The following is a 24,480-nucleotide window of genomic DNA, read 5'->3' on the forward strand; positions in this document are numbered from 1 at the left end:
ATACTGAATTAACACTTATTTTAACTTCATATAATACATCAATATAATAAATGTAGCCTCAAATAAATGAAATGTTCAATTTGGTTTAAATAATGCAAAACGTGTTGGAGAAGAAAGTAAGTGCAATATGTGCCATGTAAGAAAGCTGACGTTTAAGTTCCTTGCTCAGAACATGAGAACATGTGAAAGCTGGTGGTTCCTTTTAACATGTCTTCAATATTCCCAGGTAAGAAGTTTTAGGTTGTAGTTATTATAGGAATTATAGGACTATTTCTCTCTCTATACCATTTGTATTTCATATACCTTTGACTATTGGATGTTCTTATAGGCACTTTAGTATTGCCAGTGTAACAGGATAGGGGCGAGGAGAGGGACGGAAGCTATCTGGGCTTGAACCAGGAACACAATGACAACAGCCACCCTCGAAGCATCGTTACCCATCGCTCCACAAAAGCCGCGGCGGGGAACAACTACTTCAAGTTCTCAGAGCGAGTGACGTCACCGATTGAAACGCTATTAGCGCTCACCCCGCTAACAAGCCAGCCATTTCACATCTGTTACACCAGCCTAATCTCGGGAGTTGATAGGCTTGAAGTCATAAACAGCTCAATGCTTGAAGCATTGCGAAGAGCTGCTGGCAAAACGCATGTAAGTGCTGTTTGAATGAATGCGTACGAGCCTGCTGCTGCCTACCATCGCTCAGTCAGACTTCTATATCAAATCATAGACTTAATTATAACATAACACACAGAAATATGAGCCTTTGGTCATTAATATTAAACATTAACATTAAAACTATCATTTAGAAAACAAAATGTTTATTCTTTCAGTGACGGAACCGTTCTGCATTTTATCTATCGGGTGGCATGCATAAGTCTAAATATTCCTATTACATTGCACAACCTTCAATGTTATGTCATAATTACGTAAAATTCTGGCAAATTAGTTCGCAACGAGCCAGGCGACCCAAACTGTTGTATATACCCTGACTCTGCGTGCAATGAACGCAAGAGAAGTGACACAATTTCACCTGGTTAATGTTGCCTGCAAACCTGGATTTCTTTTAGCTATACATGCAGGTTTAAAAATGTACTTCTGTGTCTTGATTTTAAGAAAGGCATTGATGTTTATGGTTAGGTACAGTCGTGCAACGATTGTGCTTTTTTCGCAAATGCGCTTTTGTTAAATCATTCCCCGTTTGGCAAAGTTGGCTGTCTTTGTTAGGAAGAAATAGTCTTCACAAAGTTCGCCACGAGCCAGGCGGCTCAAACTGCTGCATATACCCTGACTCTGTTGCAAGAGAAGTGACACATTTTCCCTAGTTAAAAAAAGTTGGCAGGCAATATTAGCTAAATATGCAGGTTTAAAAATATATACTTCTGTGTATTGATTTTAAGAAAGGCATTGATGTTTATGGTTACGTACACGTTGGAGCAACGACAGTCCTTTTTTTGCGAATGCGCACCGCATTGATTATATGCAACGCAGGACACGCTAGATAAACTAGTAATATCATCAACCATGTGTAGTTAACTAGTGATTATGATTGATCGTTTTTTATAAGATAAGTTTAATGCTAGCTAGCAACTTACCTTGGCTTCTTACTGCATTCGTGTAACAGGCAGGCTCCTCGTGAGGCAGGTGATTTGAGCGTTGGACTAGTTAACCGTAAGGTTGCAAGATTGAATCCCCGAGCTGACAAGGTAAAAATCTGTCGTTCTGCCCCTGAACAAGGCAGTTAACCCACCGTTCCTAGTCTGTCATTGAAAATAAGAATGTTCTTAACTGACTTAACTAGTTAAATAAAGGTAAAAAAAAAAATTTGTGTCCAAAAATACCGATTTCCGATTGTTAATGAAAACTTGTAATTGCCCCTAATTAATCGGTCATTCCCAATTAATCGGTCGACCTCTAGTTCTGACCACAAATTTTTCTATGGGATTGAGGTCAGGGCTTTGCGATGGCCACTCCAATACCTTTACTTTGTTGTTTTTAAGCCATTTTGCTACAACTTTGGAAGTATACGTGGGTTCATTATCCATTTGGAAGACCCATTTGCAACCAAGCTTTAACTTCCTGACTGATGTCTTGCGATGTTGCTTCAATATATCCACCTAATTTTCCTACCTCATGTTGCCATCTATTTTGTGAGGTGCACCAGTCCCTCCTGCAGCAAAGCACCCCCACAACATGATGCTGCCACCCCCGTGCTTCAGGTTGGGATGGTGTTCTTCGGCTTGCAAGCATCCCCCTTTTTCCTCCAATCATGACGATGGTCATTATGGCCAAACAGTTCTATTTTTGTTTCATCAGACCAGAGGACATTAATCCAAAAATTAGGATCTTTGTCCCCATGTGCAGTTGCAAACCGTAGTCTGGCTTCTTATGGTGGTTTTGGAGCCGTGGCTTCTTCCTTGCTGAGCGGTCTTCCAGGTTATGACGATATAGTACTTGTTTTATTGTGGATGTAGATTCTTTTGTACCTGTTTCCTCTAGCATCTTCACAAGGTCCTTTGCTGTTCTGGGATTGATTTGCACTCACGAAAGTACGTTAATAGGAGACAGAACACGTCTCCTTCCTGAGCGGTATGACATCTGTGTGGTCCCGTGGTGTTTATACTTGCATACTTTTGTTTGTACAGATAAATGTGGTACCTTCAGGCGTTTGGAAATTGCTCCCAAGGATGAACCAGACTTGTGGAGGTCGACAATTATTTTTACTGAGGTCTTGACTGATTTCTTTTTATTTTCCCATGATGTCAAGCAAAGAGGCACTAAGTTTGAAGGTAGGCCTTGAAATACATCCGCAGGTACACCTACAATTGACTCAAATGATGTCAATTAGCCTATCAGAAGCTTCTAAAGCCATGACATAATTTTCTGGAATTTTCCTAGCTGTTTAAAGGCACAGTCAACTTAGTGTATGTAAACTTCTGACCCACTGGAATTGAGATACAATGAAATAATCTGTCTGTAAATAATTGTTGGAGAAATTATTTGTGTCATGCACAAAGTAGATGCCGTAACCGACTTGCCAAAACTAATGTTTGTTTACTAGAAATTTGTGGACTGGTTGAATAATTCGTTTTTAATGACTCCAACCTAAGTGTATGTAAACTTCCGACTTCAACTGTACGTGTTTCTTTGAGGGAGCTTGTCTGAAGACCAAATGTGTTTCTGTATTGTATCATTTTGCTGCATGGCCTACAGTGGTCTACAGAAACAAATACAAATGTTCTATATATTTGTTCCTATTTCATAAATTCGTTTGATATTTCCCCTACAGTATGGCAGTTTTGAAGATGTTTATTACCACCTAAGAATTATCTGTGTGAAATTTGTAGAGCGGTTGAAAAACAGGTTTAATGACTCCAAACTAAATGTATGTAAACTTCCGACTTGAACTGTATTTGTGTGCTCTACTGTGTACTGTGCTGTCCAATCTTGTAAACCCAACTGTGGTTTCCAGTGGTTGAGGGGTATACGTTGTATACCCACTTATTTTTCATTGGGCATGATGTATACTCACTTAATCCCCACGATGTTTATCAAAGTAGTGTAGTGGAGGTATATGCCGTATCAATTAATGAGGCTGATGGAACCGATCTGAATGTTTATTACAAAAAAACAATAACAATATATACAGTGGGGAGAACAAGTATTTGACACACTGCCGATTTTGCAAGTTTTCCTACTTACAAAGCATGTAGAGGTCTGTAATTTTGTTATCATAGGTACACTTCAACTGTGAGAGACGGAATCTAAAACAAAAATCCAGAAAATCACATTGTATGATTTTTTAAAAGTAATTAATTAGCATTTTATTGCATGACATAAGTATTTGATACATCAGAAAAGCAGAACTTAATATTTGGTACAGAAACCTTTGTTTGCAATTACAGACATATGTTTCCTGTAGTTTTTGACCAGGTTTGCACACACTGCAGCAGGGATTTTGGCCCACTCCTCCATACAGACCTTCTCCAGATCCTTCAGGTTTCGGGGCTGTCGCTGGGCAATACGGACTTTCAGCTCCCTCCAAAGATGTACTATTGGGTCAGGTCTGGAGTCTGGCAAGGCCACTCCAGGACCTTGAGATGCTTCTTATGGAGCCACTCCTTAGTTGCCCTGGCTGTGTGTTTTGGGTCGTTGTCATGCTGGAAGACCCAGCCACGACCCATCTTCAATGCTCTTACTGAAGGAAGGAGGTTGTTGGCCAAGATCTCGTGATACATGGCCCCATCCATCCTCCCCTCAATACGGTGCAGTCGTCCTGTCCCCTTTGCAGAAAAGCAAACCCAAAGAGTGATGTTTCCACCTCCATGCTTCACGGTTTGGATGGTGTTCTTGGGGTTGTACTCGTCCTCCTTCTTCCTCCAAAAACAGCGAGTGGAGTTTAGACCAAAAAGCTCTATTTTTGTCTCATCAGACCACATGACCTTCTCCCATTCCTCCTCTGGATCATCCAGATGGTCATTGGCAAACTTCAGATGGGCCTGGACATGCGCTGGCTTGAGCAGGGGGACCTTGCATGCGCTGCAGGATTTTAATCCATGATGGCGTAGTGTGTTACTAATGGGTTTTCTTTGAGACTGTGGTCTCAGCTCTCTTCAGGTCATTGACCAGGTCCTGCCGTGTAGTTCCGGGCTGATCCCTCACCTTCCTCATGATCATTGATGCCCCACGAGGTGAGATCTTGCATGGAGCCCCAGACCGAGGGTGATTGACCATCATCTTGATCTTCTTCCATTTTCTAATAATTGTGCCAACAGTTGTTGTCATCTCTCCCAGCTGCTTGCCTATTGTCCTGTAGCCCATCCCAGCCTTGTGCAGGTCTACAATTTTTAGTCCTGATGTCCTTATACAGCTCTCTGGTCTTGGCCATTGTGGAGAGGTTGGAGTCTGTTTTGAGTTTGTGGACAGGTGTCTTTTATACAGGTAACGAGTTCAAACAGGTGCAGTTAAAACAAGTAATGAGTGGAGAACAGGAGGGCTTCTTAAAGAAAAACTAACAGGTCTGTGAGAGCCTGAATTCTTACTGGTTGGTAGGTGATCAAATACTTATGTCATGCAATAAAATGCAAATTAATTACTTAAAAATCATACAATGTGATTTTCTGGATTTTTGTTTTTGATTCCGTCTCTCACAGTTGAAGTGTACCTATGATAAACATTATAGACCTCTACATGCTTTGTAAGTAGGAAAACTTGCAAAATCGGCAGTGTATCAAATACTTGTTCTCCCCACTGTACCCTTAATGGCGAAGTTGGCGAAATGTGTCATCCTTAGGGTGTCAAATTGCTAACTTAAATGTAGGCTTTGCAGTGGTTTCCAACAAGTCTTTGAAAGACAAAATTACATTCAGGAAAGCCTTGAGTTTTAAAATGTGCACTTTGGTCTTCCACTCTGAAAAGCTATCGTTGCAAGAGCGGTCTGCAAGCGGTGGTGTCAGTGATGGTCGTTAAATTAGAGAACTGTCTGCACCCACCTTGCTGCTTGCAGTGATGGTCGTGCATGTTAAATTAGCTGAGAGAACTGTCCGCACCCACCTTGCTGCTTGCAGTGATGGTCGTGCATGTTAAATTAGCTGAGAGAACTGTCCTCACCCACCTTGCTGCTTGCAGTGATGGTCGTGCATGTTAAATTAGCTGAGAGAACTGTCCGCACCCACCTTGCTGCTTGCAGTGATGGTCGTGCTTGTTAAATTAGCTGAGAGAACTGTCCGCACCCACCTTGCTGCTTGCAGGCCCCTCCTACCAATGCTTGTGCAACCTTTGCTGCATTCAGTAAGAAGAAATGTGTAGTTTGAGGTGCCTGTTTTAAGAGTGCAACGTTACAATACGTTGAGGAAGAACGGTAGGCCTATAGTGTAGAATAGGGGTTCTGGTTTGTAACGTAAAATAGTTCATTTCATTACATTTATGTTTATGAAATTGTTTCACCTTGCTGAATACACCCCAGAATGACTCTTAAGAAATGTGTTTTTCTATTTATAATGTTTGCCTTTTTCGGGTTCAACTAATGCAACACACTTCCTGACCATCCTTCAGGACAAATTGCCAAACACAACAGATTGTGTTCGATGGGATGATCTCGTTCACGAGTGAGACATGCAACCTGGCAGACCACACACACGCATCAAATACATATACAGTACCATTCAAAAGTTTGGACACACCTACTCATTGCAGGGTTTTTCTTTATTCTTTACTATTTCCTACATTGTAGAATAAAAGTGAAGACGTCAAGATTAGTAACACACAGAATCATGTAGTAACCAAAAAAGGGTTTCACAAATCACACTATATTTGAGATTTTTCAAAATAGCCTTCCTTTGCCTTGATGACAGCTTTGCACACTCTTGGGATTCTCTCAACCAGCTTCATGAGGTAGTCACCTGGAATGCATTTCAATTAACAGGTGTGCTTTGTTAAAAGTTCATTTGCGTTTTAGCCAATCAGTTGTGTTGTGACAAGGTAGGGATGGTATACAGAAGATAACCCTATTTGGTAAAAGACCAAGTCCAAATTATGGCAAGAACAGCTCAAATAACCAAAGCAAAATGACAGTCCATCATTACTTTAAGACATGAAGGTCAGTCAATCTGGAAAATTTCAAGAACTTCAAGTGCAGTCGCAAAAACCATCAAGCGATATGATGAAACTGGCTCTCATGAGCACCGCCACAGGAAAGGAAGACCCAGAGTTACCTCTGTTGCAGAGGATAAGTTCATTATCCTCAGTTATCAGCCTCAGAAATTGCAGCTCAAATAAATGCTTCAGAGTTCATGTAACAGACACATCTCAACATCATCTGTTCAGAAGAGTGTAAATCAGACCTTCATTGTCAAATTGCTGCAAAGAAACCACTACTAAAGGACACCAATAATAAGGAGATACTTGCTTTGGCCAAGAAACGCAAGCATTGGACACTAGACCGGTGGAAATCTGTCCTTTTTGGTCTGATTAGTCCAAATGTTTTTTTTTTTGGTTCCAACGACGAGTTGGACTGCAGAGTGAAGGACAAGCAGCCAACATGTTCCCAGCATATGTTGGAACTCCTTCAAGACTGTTGGAAAATTATTCCAGGAGAAGCTGGTTGAGAGAATGCCATGAGTATGTCAAGGCAAAGGGTTGCTACTTTGAAGAATATCATGTAATATATTTTGATTTAACACTTTTGGTTACTATATAATTCAATATGTCTTATTTCATAGTTTTGCTATCTTCACTATTATTCTAAAATGTAGAAAATAATACAAATAAAGAGAAACTCTTGAATTAGTAGGTGTGTCCAAACTTTCTTCTGGTCCTCTACATCAAATACCTATACATCCAAGATGTTAATATTTTTGTTTACTCATACAATTTCAAGGGGCTTAGTGCCACGATAGGCCTTTATGGTGCGTGATTTACACCAAATGTTTGTTACACTACATCTTATGTTTTATACGTCTTTAGGAAATATCACTTTTTCATCTATCTTTAATAACATTTTTTTCCCCAAGTTTGTGGAATATCCTTCTCCCTTTTTGGAATAGATTACTATCTCTAGCACCGGCCTCTTCTGTTGTCCAAATCTACAACACTACCTCAGATAAGATCTGTGCAGACTGAGCCAAGGAGGGACTGAACAAGAGCAACATTTCTTTACTCTGATTGGCTGAGAGTCTAGCGAGGGGGAGAAAAGAAGGGAAGAGGGTGTGTTCTGCAATAGCAAACTAGCAGGGCCAGGGCAGCCACATGTCACAAACTACCACATCTGTCCTTAAATGTGGGAACCCATGCTAATATGCTCAGTGATGTCCCAAAAGAACATGCTGAGGGGGGAGGGGTGGGGGGTGTGATTGGGTCTGTGATGTGTTAGACGTGTACGAACCAACTTCCGTTGGCACATAGGCACATAGGCCTGCGTTTCAAACAAACCAGCATGCTCATGTCTTAGGGTGTTTGTGGTCTGCCCAGCGACAGTGTGAGGCTGAGCAGCCACTTGGCTCTAGCAGTGCATTCGAAACCTGTTAACCCTCGTGTTAAATCAATATTAAAATAAGCGCCGGTACATACGCACAGCGGGGCGCCCTTCTATTTCTTCTCTCTTTCTGATTTTCATTCTCCACCCCAGGATGACTGTGCTGAACTAAATGGCTAAATTAATTTCAGCAGTGCTCAGTAGAGCACGTACAGTGCCTTCAAAAAGTATTTCCACCCATTGACTTTTTCCTCTTTTTGTTGTTACAGCCTGAATTTCAAATGGATTCAATTGAGATTCTTTGTCTCTGGCCTAGACATAATACCCTTAATGTCAGTGGAATTTTTTTTTTAGTTAATAAAAAATGAACAGCTGAAATGTCTTCAGTCAATAAGGATTCAACCCCTTTGTTTTGGCCTAAATAAGTCCAGGTGTAAAAATGTGCTAAATATATCACATCAGTTGCATGGACTCGCTCTGTGTGCAATAAGTGTTTTAACAGGATTTTTTTAAACGACTGCCTCATCTCTGTACCCCACACATACAATTACCTGTAAGGTCCCTCAGTCGAGCAGTGAATTTCAAACACAGATTCCACCAGAAAGACCAGGGAGGTTTTCCAATGTCTTGCAAAGAAGGGCACCTATTGGTAGATGGGTTAAAAGATTGAAAAGCAATCATTTTGAATATCCCTTTGAGCATGATGAAGTTAATCATTATGGTCTGGATGGTGTATCAATACACCCAGTCACTACAAAGATACAGGTGTCCTTCCTAACTCGGTTGCCGGAGAGGAAGAAAACTGCTCAGGGATTTCACTGAGGCTGCTGGTGAATTTGAAACAGTTTGAGTTTTTTTTTATTGGCTAGTTTAGGATAAAACTGTGGACGGATCAATAACACTGTAGTTACTCCACAATGCTAACCTAATTGACAATTGAAAAAAGGAAGCCTGTACAGATTTGTTTTATTCCAAAACATGCATCCTGCTTGCAGCAAGGCACTAGGCAAATACTGCAAAAAAAATGTGCCATAGCAATTAACACTTTTTAAAAATTCAGGACACAAATGTATGTTTTGGGGCAAATCCAATACATTACTGCATCATGTTATAGGTATGCTTATAATCATTGAGGCCTGGGGAGTATTTCTGGATAAAAAGACACTGGGAGATTAATTCCTTTCAGCAGGACAATAACCTAGAACACAAGGCCAAATCTACACTGGAGTTGTTTACCAAGAAGACAGTGGATGCTTCTGAGTGGCAATGTTACAGTTTTGACTTTGATCTACTTGAAATTCTATGGCAAGACCTAAAAATGGTTGTCTGTATATGATCAACAGCCAATATGGCAGAGCTTGAAGAATTCTGAAACAGAATAATGGGCAAATGTTGCACAATCCAGGTGCGGAAAGATTTAAGACTTACCCAGAAAGACTCACAGCTGTAAGCGTTGTCAAAGGTGCTTCTACAAAGTATTAACACGGGTGTGAATACTTACGTAAATTCGTTTTTCAATACATTTCCTAAAGAACTTTGTAATAATGGGGTTTAGTTTTTTTCTAAAACACAATATTTTTGAATTCACAACAAAATATGTAATAAGTCAATGGTTATGAATCCTTTCTGAAGCAGTCCCTGTAGAAGTCCACCAACACGAGGCTTTGCACAGCTGGTCTCGGTAACGCTGCCCTCACCTCGTTGTCTTTTTGTTGTTGTAAGGTTTTCCTTCTTTCCCTCTTTCTTGTGGAAGAGCTCTTCCAGTTGTGCCTTTCACCGAGCAGTTGTTGCAGTTGCTACTGTCAATTTTCTCAATTACTAATAGTGGTGGCTGTGTTCTGTGGTTAAAAATACAGAAATGGCACCGTACTGGATGGTGGCCGTTTTGCAAGCGCTGACCCAACTTGATCTTTTGTTGTTTATTTTTTACCTTACATTTAGAGGAATTATCAGCTATCATTTCTTACAACTGACAAGAACTTTTGAACGTCAGATTGGCAGCTGCTTAACTCAATTCCGGGTTTAGATTAAGGCGACAGGAGAACCGGTCACCTCTTCCCTCCATTCTACTGGCCACTTGATGATGATAAGATGGATGACTTCCGATTGCAGATTTGCTACCGGAGAGACACTCAACTGCAATATTCTCTGCTTTTCTGAAACATTGGTCTCGGACAAGATCACCCCCTCATGGCTGTCCAACTCAATGGATTCGTCACTCACCATAACGATAGGACTGCGTAGTCGAGGAAAACGAGGGGATGGGTGGGTTTGCCTCTACATCAACTTGTTAGTGTCGACCCATTGTTCACCCGTCTTGGTTAAATGCCATCAGATATTCCAACACTTTCACCTCCCGAGGGAGTTTTCAGCTGTTATCGTGACTGTTGTATGCATTTCACCTCAGGACAAGAAAAATAACAAGCTGGCACTTAACAAGTTGTACAATGTTATAACCAAGCAGGAAAACATACATTGAGGCTTCTTTTCTGGTTGCCGCCTAATTAAATTCTGTGTCATTAGGAAACGTGATGCCTAACTTCCATCAACACGTCTCCCTCGCCACTAGGGGCAATAAAGACTACTGTTATTCTACCCACAAGCAAATCAGATCATGACTCCGTACTCCTGCTTCCTGTTTACAATAAGTAGCTCAAACAGGAATCACCCATGACTCGCTCAGTTGAGAAATAGTCTCCAGGACCTCTTCGCTGGCGTTGGACTCTGTCGATAACATCGAGCTAACCACCTCTGTCACCGGCTTCATTAGGAAATGCATCGACGACGTCCCCACAGTTAAGGTTTGCTGCTTCCCCACTCAAAAGTCCTGGATTAAAACTGAGGTTGGCGTTAAAACTAAAGGGTAGGTCTACCGCACACAGGGCTATTGCAGACAACCCTGACGCTACGGCCGAGGACAGGAACAAATACAAGAAGTCCCACTATGACCTCCAGAGTCATCTAACAAGAAGGACAATATAGGAATACGGTGGAATCATATTACACAGGCTCTGACACCTGCCACTTTTGTCAGGTGCTACAGCCCATTATCGGTTAAAAAGGAAGACCCAGACGTGATCTGCCCAACCGATGCCTTTCTACTAGACAAACTCAATACATTTTATGCACGCTTTGACAGTAACAACATTGTGCCGGGTGTGAGGGCCGCCACTAACCCAGAAGATTGGGTGATCTTGCTCTCCTGAGGCCGACGTACTAAAAGTCTTCAATCAGGTCAATACCCGCAGAGTCGGGGGGCCAGATGGGTATTCCAGGGCGCGTTCTCAGAGCGGAACAGCTGGCAGGTATATTCATGGTAATTTTCAACTTCTCCTTGTCCCAGTCTATAATCCCAACATGTTTTAAGATGACCATCATCATTCCTGTTTCTATTAACTCTTAAAGCTTCATGCCACTGACTCCCACCCTGTAGCACTAACATCTGTAATCATGAAGTGCTTTGAGTGGCTGGTTATGGCGCACATCAACTCAATCACCCTAGACCAGCTCTAATTTGCATACCGCCCCAACAAATCCATAGACGATGCAATCTCACAATCTCCACACTACCCTCATCCACCTAGATGAGAGCAATGCCTATGTGGGAATGCTTTTCATTGACTACAGCTCAGTGTTCAGCACAATTGTCCCCTGCAAGCTTGTCACCGAGCTGAGGACCCTGGGACTGAACATCTCCCTCTGCAACTGGATCCTGGACTTCCTGACGGGCCGACCCCAGGTGGTGAATTTAGGCAACATCACCTTCGCCACACTGACCCTCAACACAGGGGCGTGTGCTTCACCCATGACGTCACCACTGTGACGACACAATGGTGGTAGGCCTGATCACTGGCGTCGATGAGACGACCGGGAGGAGGTCAGTCGTCTCAGTGACCTGGCAGTGTGGGGCTAGAACAACAACCCCAAGGAGCTGATTGTGTACTACGGGGGAGGCTGCAGTTGAGCAGGTGGAGCGCTTCAAGTTCTTGTGTCCAAGTCACTAACCTTAAAAAGGTCCCTTCAACCGCACAGTTGTGAAGAAGGTGAAACGGCGTCTCTTCCCCCTCAGGAGGTTAACTATTTGTCAAGGGCCCTCAAATCCTTAGCTGTACCATTTGAGAGCATCTTGTCTGACTGTATCACTGCTTGGTATTTTTTATTTTACCTTTATTTAACTAGGCAAGTCAGTTAAGAACAAATTCCTATTTTCAATGACGGCCTAGGAACAGTGGGTTAACTGCCTGTTCAGGGGCAGAACGACAGATTTGTACCTTGTCAGCTCGGGGATTTGAACTTGCAACCTTCCGGTTATTAGCCCAACGCTCCAACCACTAGGCTACCCTGCCGCCCCAAATGGCAATAGCACAATCTAAACACAATTCCCCATAATGACGAAACGAAAAGTAAAAAAAAAAAACGTTTGGAAAAGTACACACCTGTCTATATAAGGTCCCACAGATGACCGTGCATGTCAGAGCAAAAGCCATGAGGTCGAAGGAATTGTCCGTAGAGCTCCAAGACAGGATTGTTTCGAGGCACAGATCTGGGGAAGTGTACCAAAACATTTCTGCAGCATTGAAGAACACGGTGGCCTCCATCATTCTTAAATAGAAGTTTAGAACCACAAAGTCTCTTCCTAGAGCTGGCCGACCAGCCAAACTGAGAAATCGGGAGAGAAGGACCTTGGTCAGGAATGTGATCAAGAAACCGTTGGTCACTCTGACAGCGCTCTAGATGTCCTCTGTGGAGAACCTTTCAGAAGGACAACCATCTATGCCACACTCCACCAATTAGGCCTTTATGGTAGAGTGGCCAGATGGAAGCCACTCCTTAGTAAAAGGCACATGACAGCCCGCTTGACAGCCTAAAGGACTCTCAGACCATGAGAAACAAGATTCTCTGGTCTGATGAAACCAAGATTGAACTTTTTGGCCTGAATTCCAATTGTCATGTCTGGAGGAAACCTGGCATCGTCCCTGCAGCAAAGCATGGTGGTGGAAGCATGATGCTGTGGGGATGTTTTTCAGCGGCAGGGACTGGGAGACTAGTCAGGATCGAGGAAAGCGGAATGGAGCAAAGTACAGAGAGAATCTTGATGAAAAGCTGCTCCAGGGCTTTCAGGATCTCAGACTAGGGGCGAATGTTCACCTTCCAACAAGACAACGAACCTGAGCACACAGCCAAGACAATGCAGGAGTGGCTTCAGGACAAGTTTCTGAATTAGAGGTCGACCGACTTAATCGGCACGGTCAATTTTTTAAATTATGGGCCGATTTTCAAGTTTTCATAGCAATCGTAATCAGCCTTTTTGGATGCTGATTACATTGTAATCCACGAGGAAATGGCGTGGCAGGCTTGACCACCTGTTACGCAAGTGTAGCGTCAAAAGGACCTTGTGGCTGCAAGGAGCCAAGGTAAATTGCTAGCTAGCATTAAACTTATCTTTATCAAAAAAATCTATCTTAACACAATCACTAGTTAACTACACATGGTTGATGATATTACTAGGTTAACTAGCTTGTCCTGTGTTGCATATAATCAATGCGGTGCTTGTTAATTTATCATCGAATCACAGCCTACTTCGCCAAATGGGTGATTGATTTTAAAATGATCAGTATATATTTTTTTTAAACCTGCATATTTTGTTAAAAGAAATGCGTGTTAGCAGGCAATATTAACTAGGGAAATTGTGTCACTTCTCTTGCGTTCTGTGCAAGCAGAGTCAGGGTATATGCAACAGTTTGTGCCGCCTGGCTCGTTGCAAACTGTTTGAAGACCATTTCACCCTAAGAAAGACCGTAATAAATTTGTCCGAATTTTAACTAATTATGACATAACATTGAAGGTTGTACAATGTTACAGCAATATTTAGACTTATGGATGCCACCTGTTAGATACAATATGGAACGGCTCCGTATTTCACTGGAAGAATAAATGTTTTATTTTCAAAATGATAGTTTCCGGATCTGACCATCTTAATTGTCAAAGGCTCGTATTTCTGTGTTTATTATAATTAAGTCTATGATTTGATAGAGCAGTCTGACTGAGCAGTGGTAGGCAGCAACAGGCTCATAAGCATTCATTCAAACATCACTTTACTGCGTTTGCCAGCAGCTCTTAGCAATGCTTGATGCATAGCACTGTTTATGACTTCAAGCCTGTGTACTCCCGAGATTAGAAATATTAAAGTGCCTGTAAGAACATCCAATAGTCAAAGGTATATGAAATACAAATGGTATAGAGAGAAATAGTTGACGCGTCATAATTCCGATATTAACTACAACCTAAAACTTCTTGACTGGGAATATTGAAGAACTGCAAATATTGAACCACCAGCTTTCATATGTTCTCATGTTCTGAGAAAGGAATTTAAATGTTAGCTTTTTTACATGGGACATATTGTACTTTTACTTTCTTCTCCAACACTTTTGCATTATTTAAACCATCGGACGCACAAAAAGCTTATTTTTCTCCATTTTTTTTTGCTGAAGTTTGTTTACATCCCTGTTGGTGAGCATCCATCCTTTACCAAGATTATCCATCTACCTGACAGGTGGGGCATATCAAGAAGTTGATTAAACAGCATGATCATTACACAGGTGCACCTTCTGTCGGGGACTATAAAGGCCACTAAAATGTGCAGTTTTGTCACATAGATGTCTCAAGTTGTGAGGTGAGCAAGACAATGGAGATAATCGAGGACTACAGGTAAATGAGGGCTGAATTGAATGTTTATTTCTTTATCATAAGATGCCTTCAACGTCGTTGTAGGGAATTTGGCAGTTCGTCCAACTGGCCTCCCAACCGCAGACCATATGTATAGCATTGTGTGGGCCAGTGGTTTGCTGATGTCAACGTGAACAAAGTGCCCCATGATGGGGTTGTGGTATGGGCAGGCATAAGCTACTGACAATGAACACAATTGCATTTTATTAATGGCAATTTGAGACACATTGTGAGGCCCATACATTAAAAAAATAAAGCATTCTGTGATCATCAAATCTGTATTCCCAGTTGTGAAATCTATTGATTTGGGCCTACTTTATTTATTTCAATTTACTGATTTATTCATATGAACTTTAACTCTTTAAAATCTTAAATGTGCATTGTTTTGTTTGTTTGTTTTGTTCTGTATATATTGTTCTGGATTATTTCATTGTTTGAGTTAGAGCTTGCAAAAAAATAATTTCACTGTACTTGTGCATGTGACATGAACTTGAAACCAGTTGTTAGTGGGCTAGCGAGGTGGCGGTAACCTCAGCAAATTTGCTAGTCAAAGTTAGGAGTAGGAGTGATGTGACGGTGACTTACATCCTGGCCCCTTTTATTTGTGTGTTTTTGTTTCTTATCTTAAGGTTAACATATGTCAACTGAAAGAAACTTCTCTAACTTTTGAACCAGTACACCTGATTCACCTAGTGAACTAATCATCATGCTCTTGATTAGTTCAATTAGATTGGCTGGTGGGGGAATGGAACAAACATTCATTTGCTGAACTAGCCTGGGCACTGGTCCAAGCAGGTTTGGAAATGGAATATGTTGCATTGAAAGATCCCTATGGTATGAAATATTGGCATTCATTGCCATTATCCATGTGTCTAACTGGTGGACACAGATGACAGACATTGGTGGTTGTTGGGATTTCAGAAGTCCACTGTCTCATAGTATACTCAAATAGGTCACATTGACAATACAGTTCGTCATCTTCACTAGCAAGACACATTTTGCATATCTTTTGTCCATGGTTTAATAAATAATCTCTCTCTCCTCTTCCCTATGCTCTCCATCTCGGTCCACAGAATGTCATCAGAGTACAAGAGTCTGGATCCCTCTGACCACGGACCGTCTCCTCCCCTGAGCAGCACTGGGGGGGGCTCCCCTTCAGACAGCCCCTCCCCTGCCTCCACAGACAGGCGCCCCCGTGGCCGGCCTCGTAAGGATGCAGGCGCGCCCACGCGAGTACCCACACAAAAGAAGTAGGTCCCATTCGCTCTAACCTTGGTGTGACGCTTAGTGGGGGGTGCCTGTGCCTGTGCTTGGGTTTGGGTTTGACTGCTTTGCTGATGGTGTCGCCCTCCATGGTTTCACTGGGCCGTGTGGCATTTGGCCAGTCTTATGTTATCCTTTTTGGTGTATTTTACGAAGCAGTTTCGTTGTTCTGTAGGGGGTCTTTGTTTTTGGTGGAAGTGAGATGTAAAGGTTTAATTCATATTGTAGAGGATAAAAACACCATTAAGTCTACCGACTGATCTCTCTGTGGCTGGTTCAAGCTCAATCTTGCCATTTCTTTCAAATCATTTTTTTTTTCTTCAATTGGTAATAATCGCCCTGCCTCATCCCCACAACCCCATAGGTCCACTAAATCAATTTATTAAGTACCATGAATTATTAAATCTGCTACTCCCTACTAGGCTTCCCAAATGAATCATACGAGTGCATGGAAGGGCATGTGAGCTGATGTGACTGCAGGGATAACCCAAGTTAACCCCGAACATTACACGTGGGGATGGGGATTTGTGTGTGTGTGTGTGTGTGTTTGGAGAGGGAAGGAGAATCACGAAGCGTGACGTGGATCTAAGCTATGCACAGATTCCACCTCGAGGAGCCACTCAAGTGTTTCGAGGTGCATTAGCACTGAGGAAGCTGAGCGCCCGCGAGGCACACAAGGAGATGCTGCCTAGAAACAAACAATGTACGCGGGCGGCTATTAATGTTTTTCTCTTTTGGTTGTTACATCTATGTCTCCGAGATATCCCCACTTTCATCTTTTCACGTGGCAAGACTTGTAAAGGAGAGAAAGTATTGCTTTCATCCTGGTGTCTTATTTGTCTGTCATTCCTATGTAGCTACCTTCTATCAGTGTACAACAAAACCAACTCGGAAGAACTGTAGGAGATGGACTGTTCAAATGACATGGAGAAGGAGTACATTGTGATTTTGTGGGGAGGGGGTTTGATCTTCAGATGGAGGGTGTGCTTGGTTACTTCCTACTAATGTGACATCCACTGAGTGACGTGCAACAAGCCTTTGTTAGCTAAGATAGCTGCACAGGGGAACATTGGGGCCTCCTCTTTATAGATAGAGTAATGTTCCTCATACGCACCACGCTTATATCGGCCACATCATAGGCCTTTTCCCACCTGGACAAAATGAACACCTATGTGAGAATGATGTTCATTGACGACAGCTCAGCGTTCAACACCATAGTGCCCATTAAGCTCATCACTAAGCTAAGGACTGTGGGACTAAACACCTCCCTCTGCAACTGGATCCAACTGGATCCTGGACTTCCTGACTCCAACACCATCATTAAGTTTGCTGACGACACAACAGTTTTAGGCCTGATCACCAACAACGAAAAGACAGCCTATAGGGAGGTCAGAGATCTGGCAGTGTGGTGGCAGGACAACAACCTCTCTTTCAATGTGATCAAGACAAAGGAGATGATCGTGGATTACAGGAAAAGCCACGCCGAACAGGCCCCCATTAACGTCGATGGGACTGAAGTGGAGCTGGTCGAGAGTTTCAAGTTCCTTGGTGTCCACATCACCTACAAACTATGATGGTCCAAACACAAGACAGTCGTGAAGAGAGCACGACAACCCCTTTTCCCCCTCAGGAGACCCCAGTCCCCAGATACTCAATGTTCTACAGCTGCGCCATCGAGAGCATCCTGACCAGTTGCATCACTTCCTGGTATGGAAACTGCTAGGCATTCGACCGTAAGGCTCCACAGATGGTAGTGCGTATGGCCCAGTACATCACTGGGGCCTAGCCTCCTGCCATCCTGGACCTAAATGCTAGGTGTTTTTCACACCGCTGCTACTCACTGTTTATAATCTATGCATAGTCACTTCACCCCTACCTACATGTACATATTACCTCGACTAACCCGTACCCCCGAACGTTGACTCGGTACTGCTACCCCCTGTATATAGCCTTGTTATTGTTATTGTATGCTTTAGTTTATTTAGTAAATATTTTCTTAACCAACAACGCACTTCAAGAAATAGAGTTAAGGTTCTTGCAAGTTAACATTTCACAGTAAGGTCTACTACACCTGTTGTATTCGGCGCGTGTGACAAATAAAATTTGATTTGAGTTTGGTTAGCATGGCACCTGACACTGCAGGTAGAAACGCCATGGGGCTGAATAGCTGATGGCGCTTTGCACGCTAACACTGTCACAGTACCGTATGTACTCTGCCTTGGGGGCGACTGCCTAACAAGCGGCCTTTGTGTATTTCCAGTTTGTTGCCCTTCATATAAATAGTATTGGATAGAAACGGCAACTGAGAACCCACAATCCTGAGGTCCTTTTTGACAGCCCCGCCACTTGGTTTGGTATAAAGGGATGAGGCTAGAGAAATGTAACCATTCAAATTCATGCGCTATGGATGCAACCAACAGTCATATGATTGGCTACGACAGCTGTACTAAGCTAATGAGGTGTGTGTGTGTGTGTGTGTGTGTGTGTACGCGTATGTACAGTGCATTCGGGAAGTATTCGGTCTTCTTGACTTTTCCACATTTTGTTACGTTACAGCCTTATTCAAAAATTGATAGTTTTTGTTGTCCTCATCAATCTACACACAATACCCCATAATGGCAAAGTAAAAACAGGTTTAAAAAAATTTGCATAATTATTCAGACCCTTTACTCAGTACTTTGTTGAAGCATCTTTGGCAGCGATTACAGCCTCGAGTCTTATTGGGTATGACGCTACAAGCTTGGCACACCTGTCTTTCAGGTCTCTCCAGAGATGTTAGCTCGGATTAAATTCCGGGTTCTGGCTGGGCCACTCAAGGACATTCAGAAACTTGTCGCAAATCCACTCCTGCGTTGTCTTGGCTGTGTGCTTAGTGTCATTGTCCTGTTGGAAGGTGAACATTCACCCCAGTCTGAGGTCCTGAGCGCTCTGGAACAGGTTTTCATCAAGAATCTCTCTGTACTTAGCTCCGTTAATATTTCCCTCGATCCTGACTAGTCTCCCAGTCCCTGCTGCTGAAAAACATCCCCACAGCATGATGTTGCCACCACCATGCTACACTGTAGGGATGGTGGCAGGTTTACTCCAGACGTGACGCTTGGCATTCAGGCCAAAGTGTTCAATCTTAGTTTCATCAGACCAGAGAATGTTGTGTCTCATAGTCTGAGGGTCTGGAAGTTTCTCCCATCTCCACAGAGGAACTCTAGAGCTCTGTCAGTGCTGCAGATATTTTTTGGTACCCTTCCCCAGATCTGTGCCTAGGCTCAATCCTGTCTCGGAGCTCTACGGATATTTCTGTCAATTGTGGGACCTTTATATAGACAGGTGTGTGCCTTCGCAAATCATGTCCAATCAATTGAATTTACCACAGGTGGACTCCAATCAAGTTGAAGAAACAGCTCAAGGATGATCAATGGAAACAGGATGCACCTGAGCTACATTTACTCTCATAGCAAAGGGTCTGAATACTTATGTAAATGAGGTATTTCTGTTTTTTATTTTAAATATTGGGTATTGTGTTTTGATTGAAGAGAAAAATGAAGAATATATTTTTTAAAATAAGTCTAAAGTAACAAAGTGGGAAAGTCAATATCTGAATACTTTCGGAATGACTGTATAAGGTATTTATGTAGGCCTATATTATTATTATTATTATTATTATTATTATTATTATTATTATTATTATTATTTGACAAGGCCATTGGACATTCCAAAATGTCCCAGATTGTCTTAAAACTCCTGGGTGCAACTTAGTGGTATTGAAAACTCGTAACAGCTTGGCTGGCCTAGACAAAATGTCACCTGGGCTGATTATGGACCATAAACACATGACTGGTGTTAAAATGATGTCACCACTGACTTCCTAGGAAAATGTGTATATGGGTGATGCTGTGTGCTCCTGGTCTGTTTGTCTAGTAGTATTCTTCTGAGTGTGTGTGTGTGTGTGTGTGTGTGTGTGTGTAAACTTGTGTAAATATTTGTATGAACATAACAAGAATCAACAACTGAGACATAAACTGAACAAGTCCCACAGACGTGACGACCAGAAATGGAATAAAATGTCCCTGAACAAAGGGTGGGGTCAAAATCAAAAGTAACATTTAGTATCTGGTGTGGCCACCAGCTGCATTAAGTACTGCAGTGCATTTCCTCCTCATGGACTGCACCAGAGTTGCAAGTTCTTGCTGTGAGATGTTACCCCATTCTTCCATCAAGGCACCTGCAGGTTCCCGGACATTTCTGAGGGGAATGGTCCTCACCCTCCGAACCAACAGGTCCTAGACGTGCTCAATGAGATTGAGATCCGGGCTCTTCGCTGGCCATGGCAGAACACTGACATTCTTGTCTTGCAGGAAATCACTCACAATACGAGCAGTATGGCTGGTGGCATTGTCATGCTGGAGGGTCATGTCAGGTTGACATGATGCACAGCTTTGAGATTGCCTGCAATGACAACAAGCTCAGTCAGATGATGCTGTGACACACTGCCCCAGACCATGACGGACCCTCCACCTCCAAATTGATCCCATTCCAGAGTACAGGCCTCGGTGTAACGCTCATTCATTCAACGATAAACGTGAATCCGACCATCACACCTGGTAAAACAAAACCACGACTCTTAAGTGAAGAGCACTTTTTGCCAGTCCTGTCTGGTCAAGCGACGGTGGGTTTGTGCCCGTAGGCGATGTTGTTGCGGGTGATGTCTGGTGAGGTCCTGCCTTACTACAACAGGCCTACAAGCCCTCAGTCCAGCCTCTGTCTATTGCGCACATTCTTAGCACTGATGGAGGGATTTGGCATTCCTGGTGTAACTCAGGCAGTTGTTGCCATCCTGTACCTGTCCCGCAGGTGTGATGTTCAGATGTACCGATCCTGTGCAGGTGTTGTTACACGTGGTCTGCCACTGCGAGGACGGTCAGCTGTGCGTCCTGTCTCCCTGTAGCACTGTCTTAGGCGTCTCGCAGTACGGACATTTCAATTTATTGCCCTGGCCACATCTGCAGTCCTCATGCCTCCTTGCCACATGCCTAAGGCACGTTCACGCAGATGAGCAGGGACCCTGGGCATCTTTCTTTTGGTGTTTTTGAGTCAGTAGAAAGGCCTCTTTAGTGTCCTTTCATAACTGTGGCCTTAATCGCCAACCATCTGTAAGCAGTTAGTGTCTTAACAACCGTTCCACGGGTGCTTCTTCATAAATTGTTTATGGTTCATTGAACAAGCATGGGAAACAGTGTTTAAACCCTTTACAATGAAGATCTGTGAAGTTATTTGGATTTTTACGAATTATCTTTGAACGACAGGGTCCTGAAAAAGGGACATTTCTTCTTTTGCTGAGTTTATATACACATACTATATACACACCGTTCAAAAGTTTGGGGTCACTTAGAAATGTCCTTTTTTTTAAAAGAAAAGCAAAAATAATGTGGGCAATTAAAATAACATCAACATTGATCAGAAATGCAGTGTAGACGTTGCAAATGACTATTGTAGATGGAAAGGCAGATATTACATAGGCGTAGAAAGGCCCATTATCAGAAACCATCACTCCTGTGTTCCAATGACACGTTGTGTTATCTAATCCAAGTCTAATTTTAAAAGGCTAATTGATTATTAGAAACCGTTTTGCAATTCTGTTAGCACAGCTGAAAACTGTTGTACTGATTTAAAGAAGCAATAAACTGGCTTTCTTTAGACTAGTTGAGTATCTGGAGCATCAGCATTTGTGGGTTTGATTACAGGCTCAAAATGGCCAGAAACTAAGAACTTTCTTCTGAAACTCGTCAGTCTTCTTGTTTTGAGAGAAGAAGGCTATTCCATGCGAGAAATTGCCAAGGAACTGAAGATCTGGTACAACTTTGTTCTACTCCCTTCACAGAACAGCGCAAACTGTCTCTAACCAGAATAGATAGAGGAGTGGGAGGTCCCGGTGCACAACTGAGCAGGAAGACAAGTACATTAGTGTCTAATTTGAGAAACGTCTGTCTATTTTAATTATTTAATTTTTTTGGCAATGATGCAGACAATAACATTGAAGCCACAATCTATCTGCAATATTAAAGCTGATCAACCTACTAAAAAATAAAGGATATTGCACCATTTGCTGTCAAGGGTACTGTTCCCTTTTCCTCCTGTCCCTCATTTTGTTCTGAAGGCAAGTTTGTCCCTAGACCCACTATGTCACTGAAGTGTCTCTCTGCCAGCAGCAAGCCAGGCTGTTTTTATTTGATTTATTTGTTTACAAAGAGTGCAAAAGCTTGGAGTACCTCTTCTGAGTGGCTTGCATAACCCAATGGCTGCTGCATGTGGAAATGTCTCCTGTGTAGGCTATGCCCAAGGGGTCAGGGCAATGAATCACTGACTGTTACCTGACCATCTAAATGGCCGGCCTGGTTCGTTCTGGGAACAGCTGTCAATCATGAGTGTTTTACAAATTCTAATGAGACGTTTCTAAATGTAATATGGATCCTTATTAAGCTATAGCAGTGCAGGATGTTATGTGAAATGTGATTGATGTCATCTGTGAAATGGGTGCCCCCTTTTTTTTTTTTGTGGTCAGACTAGTTCCTATTGATTTGGCCTAAAATAACACCAGTACTCTCTCACAAACACAGATATCCTCGTCGGTGTTGTACTTTATCGGTCTGACAAACTCCCACTGACCCACGTGAGCTTTGTGTCTCTGTGTTGCAGTAGTGCATTATAGTAGTTTTTCTGGTTGCCAGTACTCACGCCCAAAGCCCAACCTAGGACAGTAATAACCATACCACTGTTTTCTGTGGAGGAGTTTCAACTAAAGTCCTAGGTCTACGTATTTCTAAGGGGTCTCTTGCACGTTCTGGATGGGTTAACGGTTCATTTCATTGACCCTTGTTTGCTTTTGGTTGGAGGGAAGGTATGTCCTGTGTTGAGTCAGCATTTCAGAGGTTTCTAGCCTCTAACATTGGGATTGTTGTTGAAGCTGTTAACCAATTGCTTGTAAGAAGCTTGCTCTGTAAGCTGGAAATGTAAAACCGGAGAGGTAATGGTTAAATGGCATGCATGGAAGTAGCTACAAGAGAAGGTGGTGTGCCTCAGCCCAGCCAGTGTACCCATTCCAGGATTTCGTCACTGCCTTGGGAGGTGGAACTACTTGCAACAGCAGTTTATAATTTTTTTTCTTTCTCCCTCTCTCACTCCCCCACTACCACTGTGTGTCTCACTGTGTGTCTCACTGTGTGTCTCACTGTGTGTCTCACTGTGTGTCTCACTGTGTGTCTCACTGTGTGTCTCACTGTGTGTCTCACTGTGTGTCTCACTGTAGTAGAGACCAACTCACTGGATGTTTTTTGTGACTGGTTGTGTTCAGTACCACATGATTTTTAGTGATTCTAAAGTGAAAGATCATGCATAGAATTGGGATCATCAGGACGAGATGCAGCATTTAGCTTGGTGTTTGGTGACGAGAAACTTTTTATGTGAACCAGTGATTCAATTTTTTTTCAGAATCAGTCTAACGGGAGCCTGAACCTGGAACTTGGGCTCATAACTTGTCATAATGACTCTTACTTTATGAACCTTCTATTGTACCAGAGGTGGCTTGTGATTAGGACCAGCCTACCCCTGTGAGACTGTACACCAGAGTTTCCCAAGAGTTCCAGATGACATCACAGGGAGGGAGAGAGGGAAGCTACACAGGTCCCAGTGGTTTGCTCTTGTCACTCTGGCTTTGGCTAGCGGGTGTTTTATCTGCCTTTGGGTTACTCATTAGCCCACATTTCATCACTTGTTAACCTCTGTTCTGCAAAGTAGGTACGACGGGTACACGTAAAATCCATTTGGTTGTCCCGGCTTGGCAAAACCCGAGGACTGTGGGTAGTCAGATGGGCATGACGCATGTATTATGCAGTGCCTGTCTAACAGTGAGCATCACCGTACATCTGGCTTTCTTCTAGTTTGTTTCAAGGTCTCATGGGGTTCGGCATTGTTTGGCTTCATGCATGGATTACTCAACGAATCCCTACGAGGACTTTGAGAGACTCTGTTGTTTTATCTTGTTGTAAACGTCAAGGTTGCATACATTGACTGATATGTTTGTCTTGTGACTTAAGATTAGTCCTTGCATTCTTTTTGCAAACCGGGCTTACTCGACATAGTTGTTGTTCTATCCAGGGGTGGTTATGGTCAACTCTTCCAACACCGTTGGAAAAACAACACAGTGACCGATAACATAAACTGTCAAGTGGAAATCTTGATTTATTCTAGGGGCAGCCGCAGCTCCACCATCACCTAAACTGACATTCATGCCAACATATTGTTCAACTAAGCCACTGTTTAGAAGTGTTTTCAGGTTCCCCAGTACCCTAGGAAACCTTCTCTTCATCATAACTTTTCTGGTCTGGCTTCCACCATTCCACTTTTACCTGTCAAGTCCTTTTACTTCAGTTGTTTGGGAGCCAACTTTCCAGAGTATAACTGAGAATACATTGTGCAGTCAAGCATATCAACACTAAAGTGACCATGTCGACCATAGCAATGCTACGGTG

General features: G+C 42.7%; 1 protein-coding gene across 1 annotated transcript in view; it reads left to right on the forward strand.

Annotated features, from left to right (window-relative positions):
- kmt2ca (lysine (K)-specific methyltransferase 2Ca) overlaps positions 1 to 24,480 on the forward strand; it is a 297,312-nt gene that overhangs the window by 5,996 nt on the left and 266,836 nt on the right. The window contains exon 2 of the mRNA XM_052484247.1: positions 15,769 to 15,945. Coding sequence (XP_052340207.1) covers positions 15,770 to 15,945 — 176 coding nt within the window. The 5' untranslated portion in view covers position 15,769. The remainder of the gene's footprint in view (positions 1 to 15,768; positions 15,946 to 24,480) is intronic.

This window comes from Oncorhynchus keta, chromosome 28 (genome assembly GCF_023373465.1).
Source record: "Oncorhynchus keta strain PuntledgeMale-10-30-2019 chromosome 28, Oket_V2, whole genome shotgun sequence".
In the NCBI taxonomy this organism is placed as follows: Eukaryota; Metazoa; Chordata; class Actinopteri; order Salmoniformes; family Salmonidae; genus Oncorhynchus; species Oncorhynchus keta.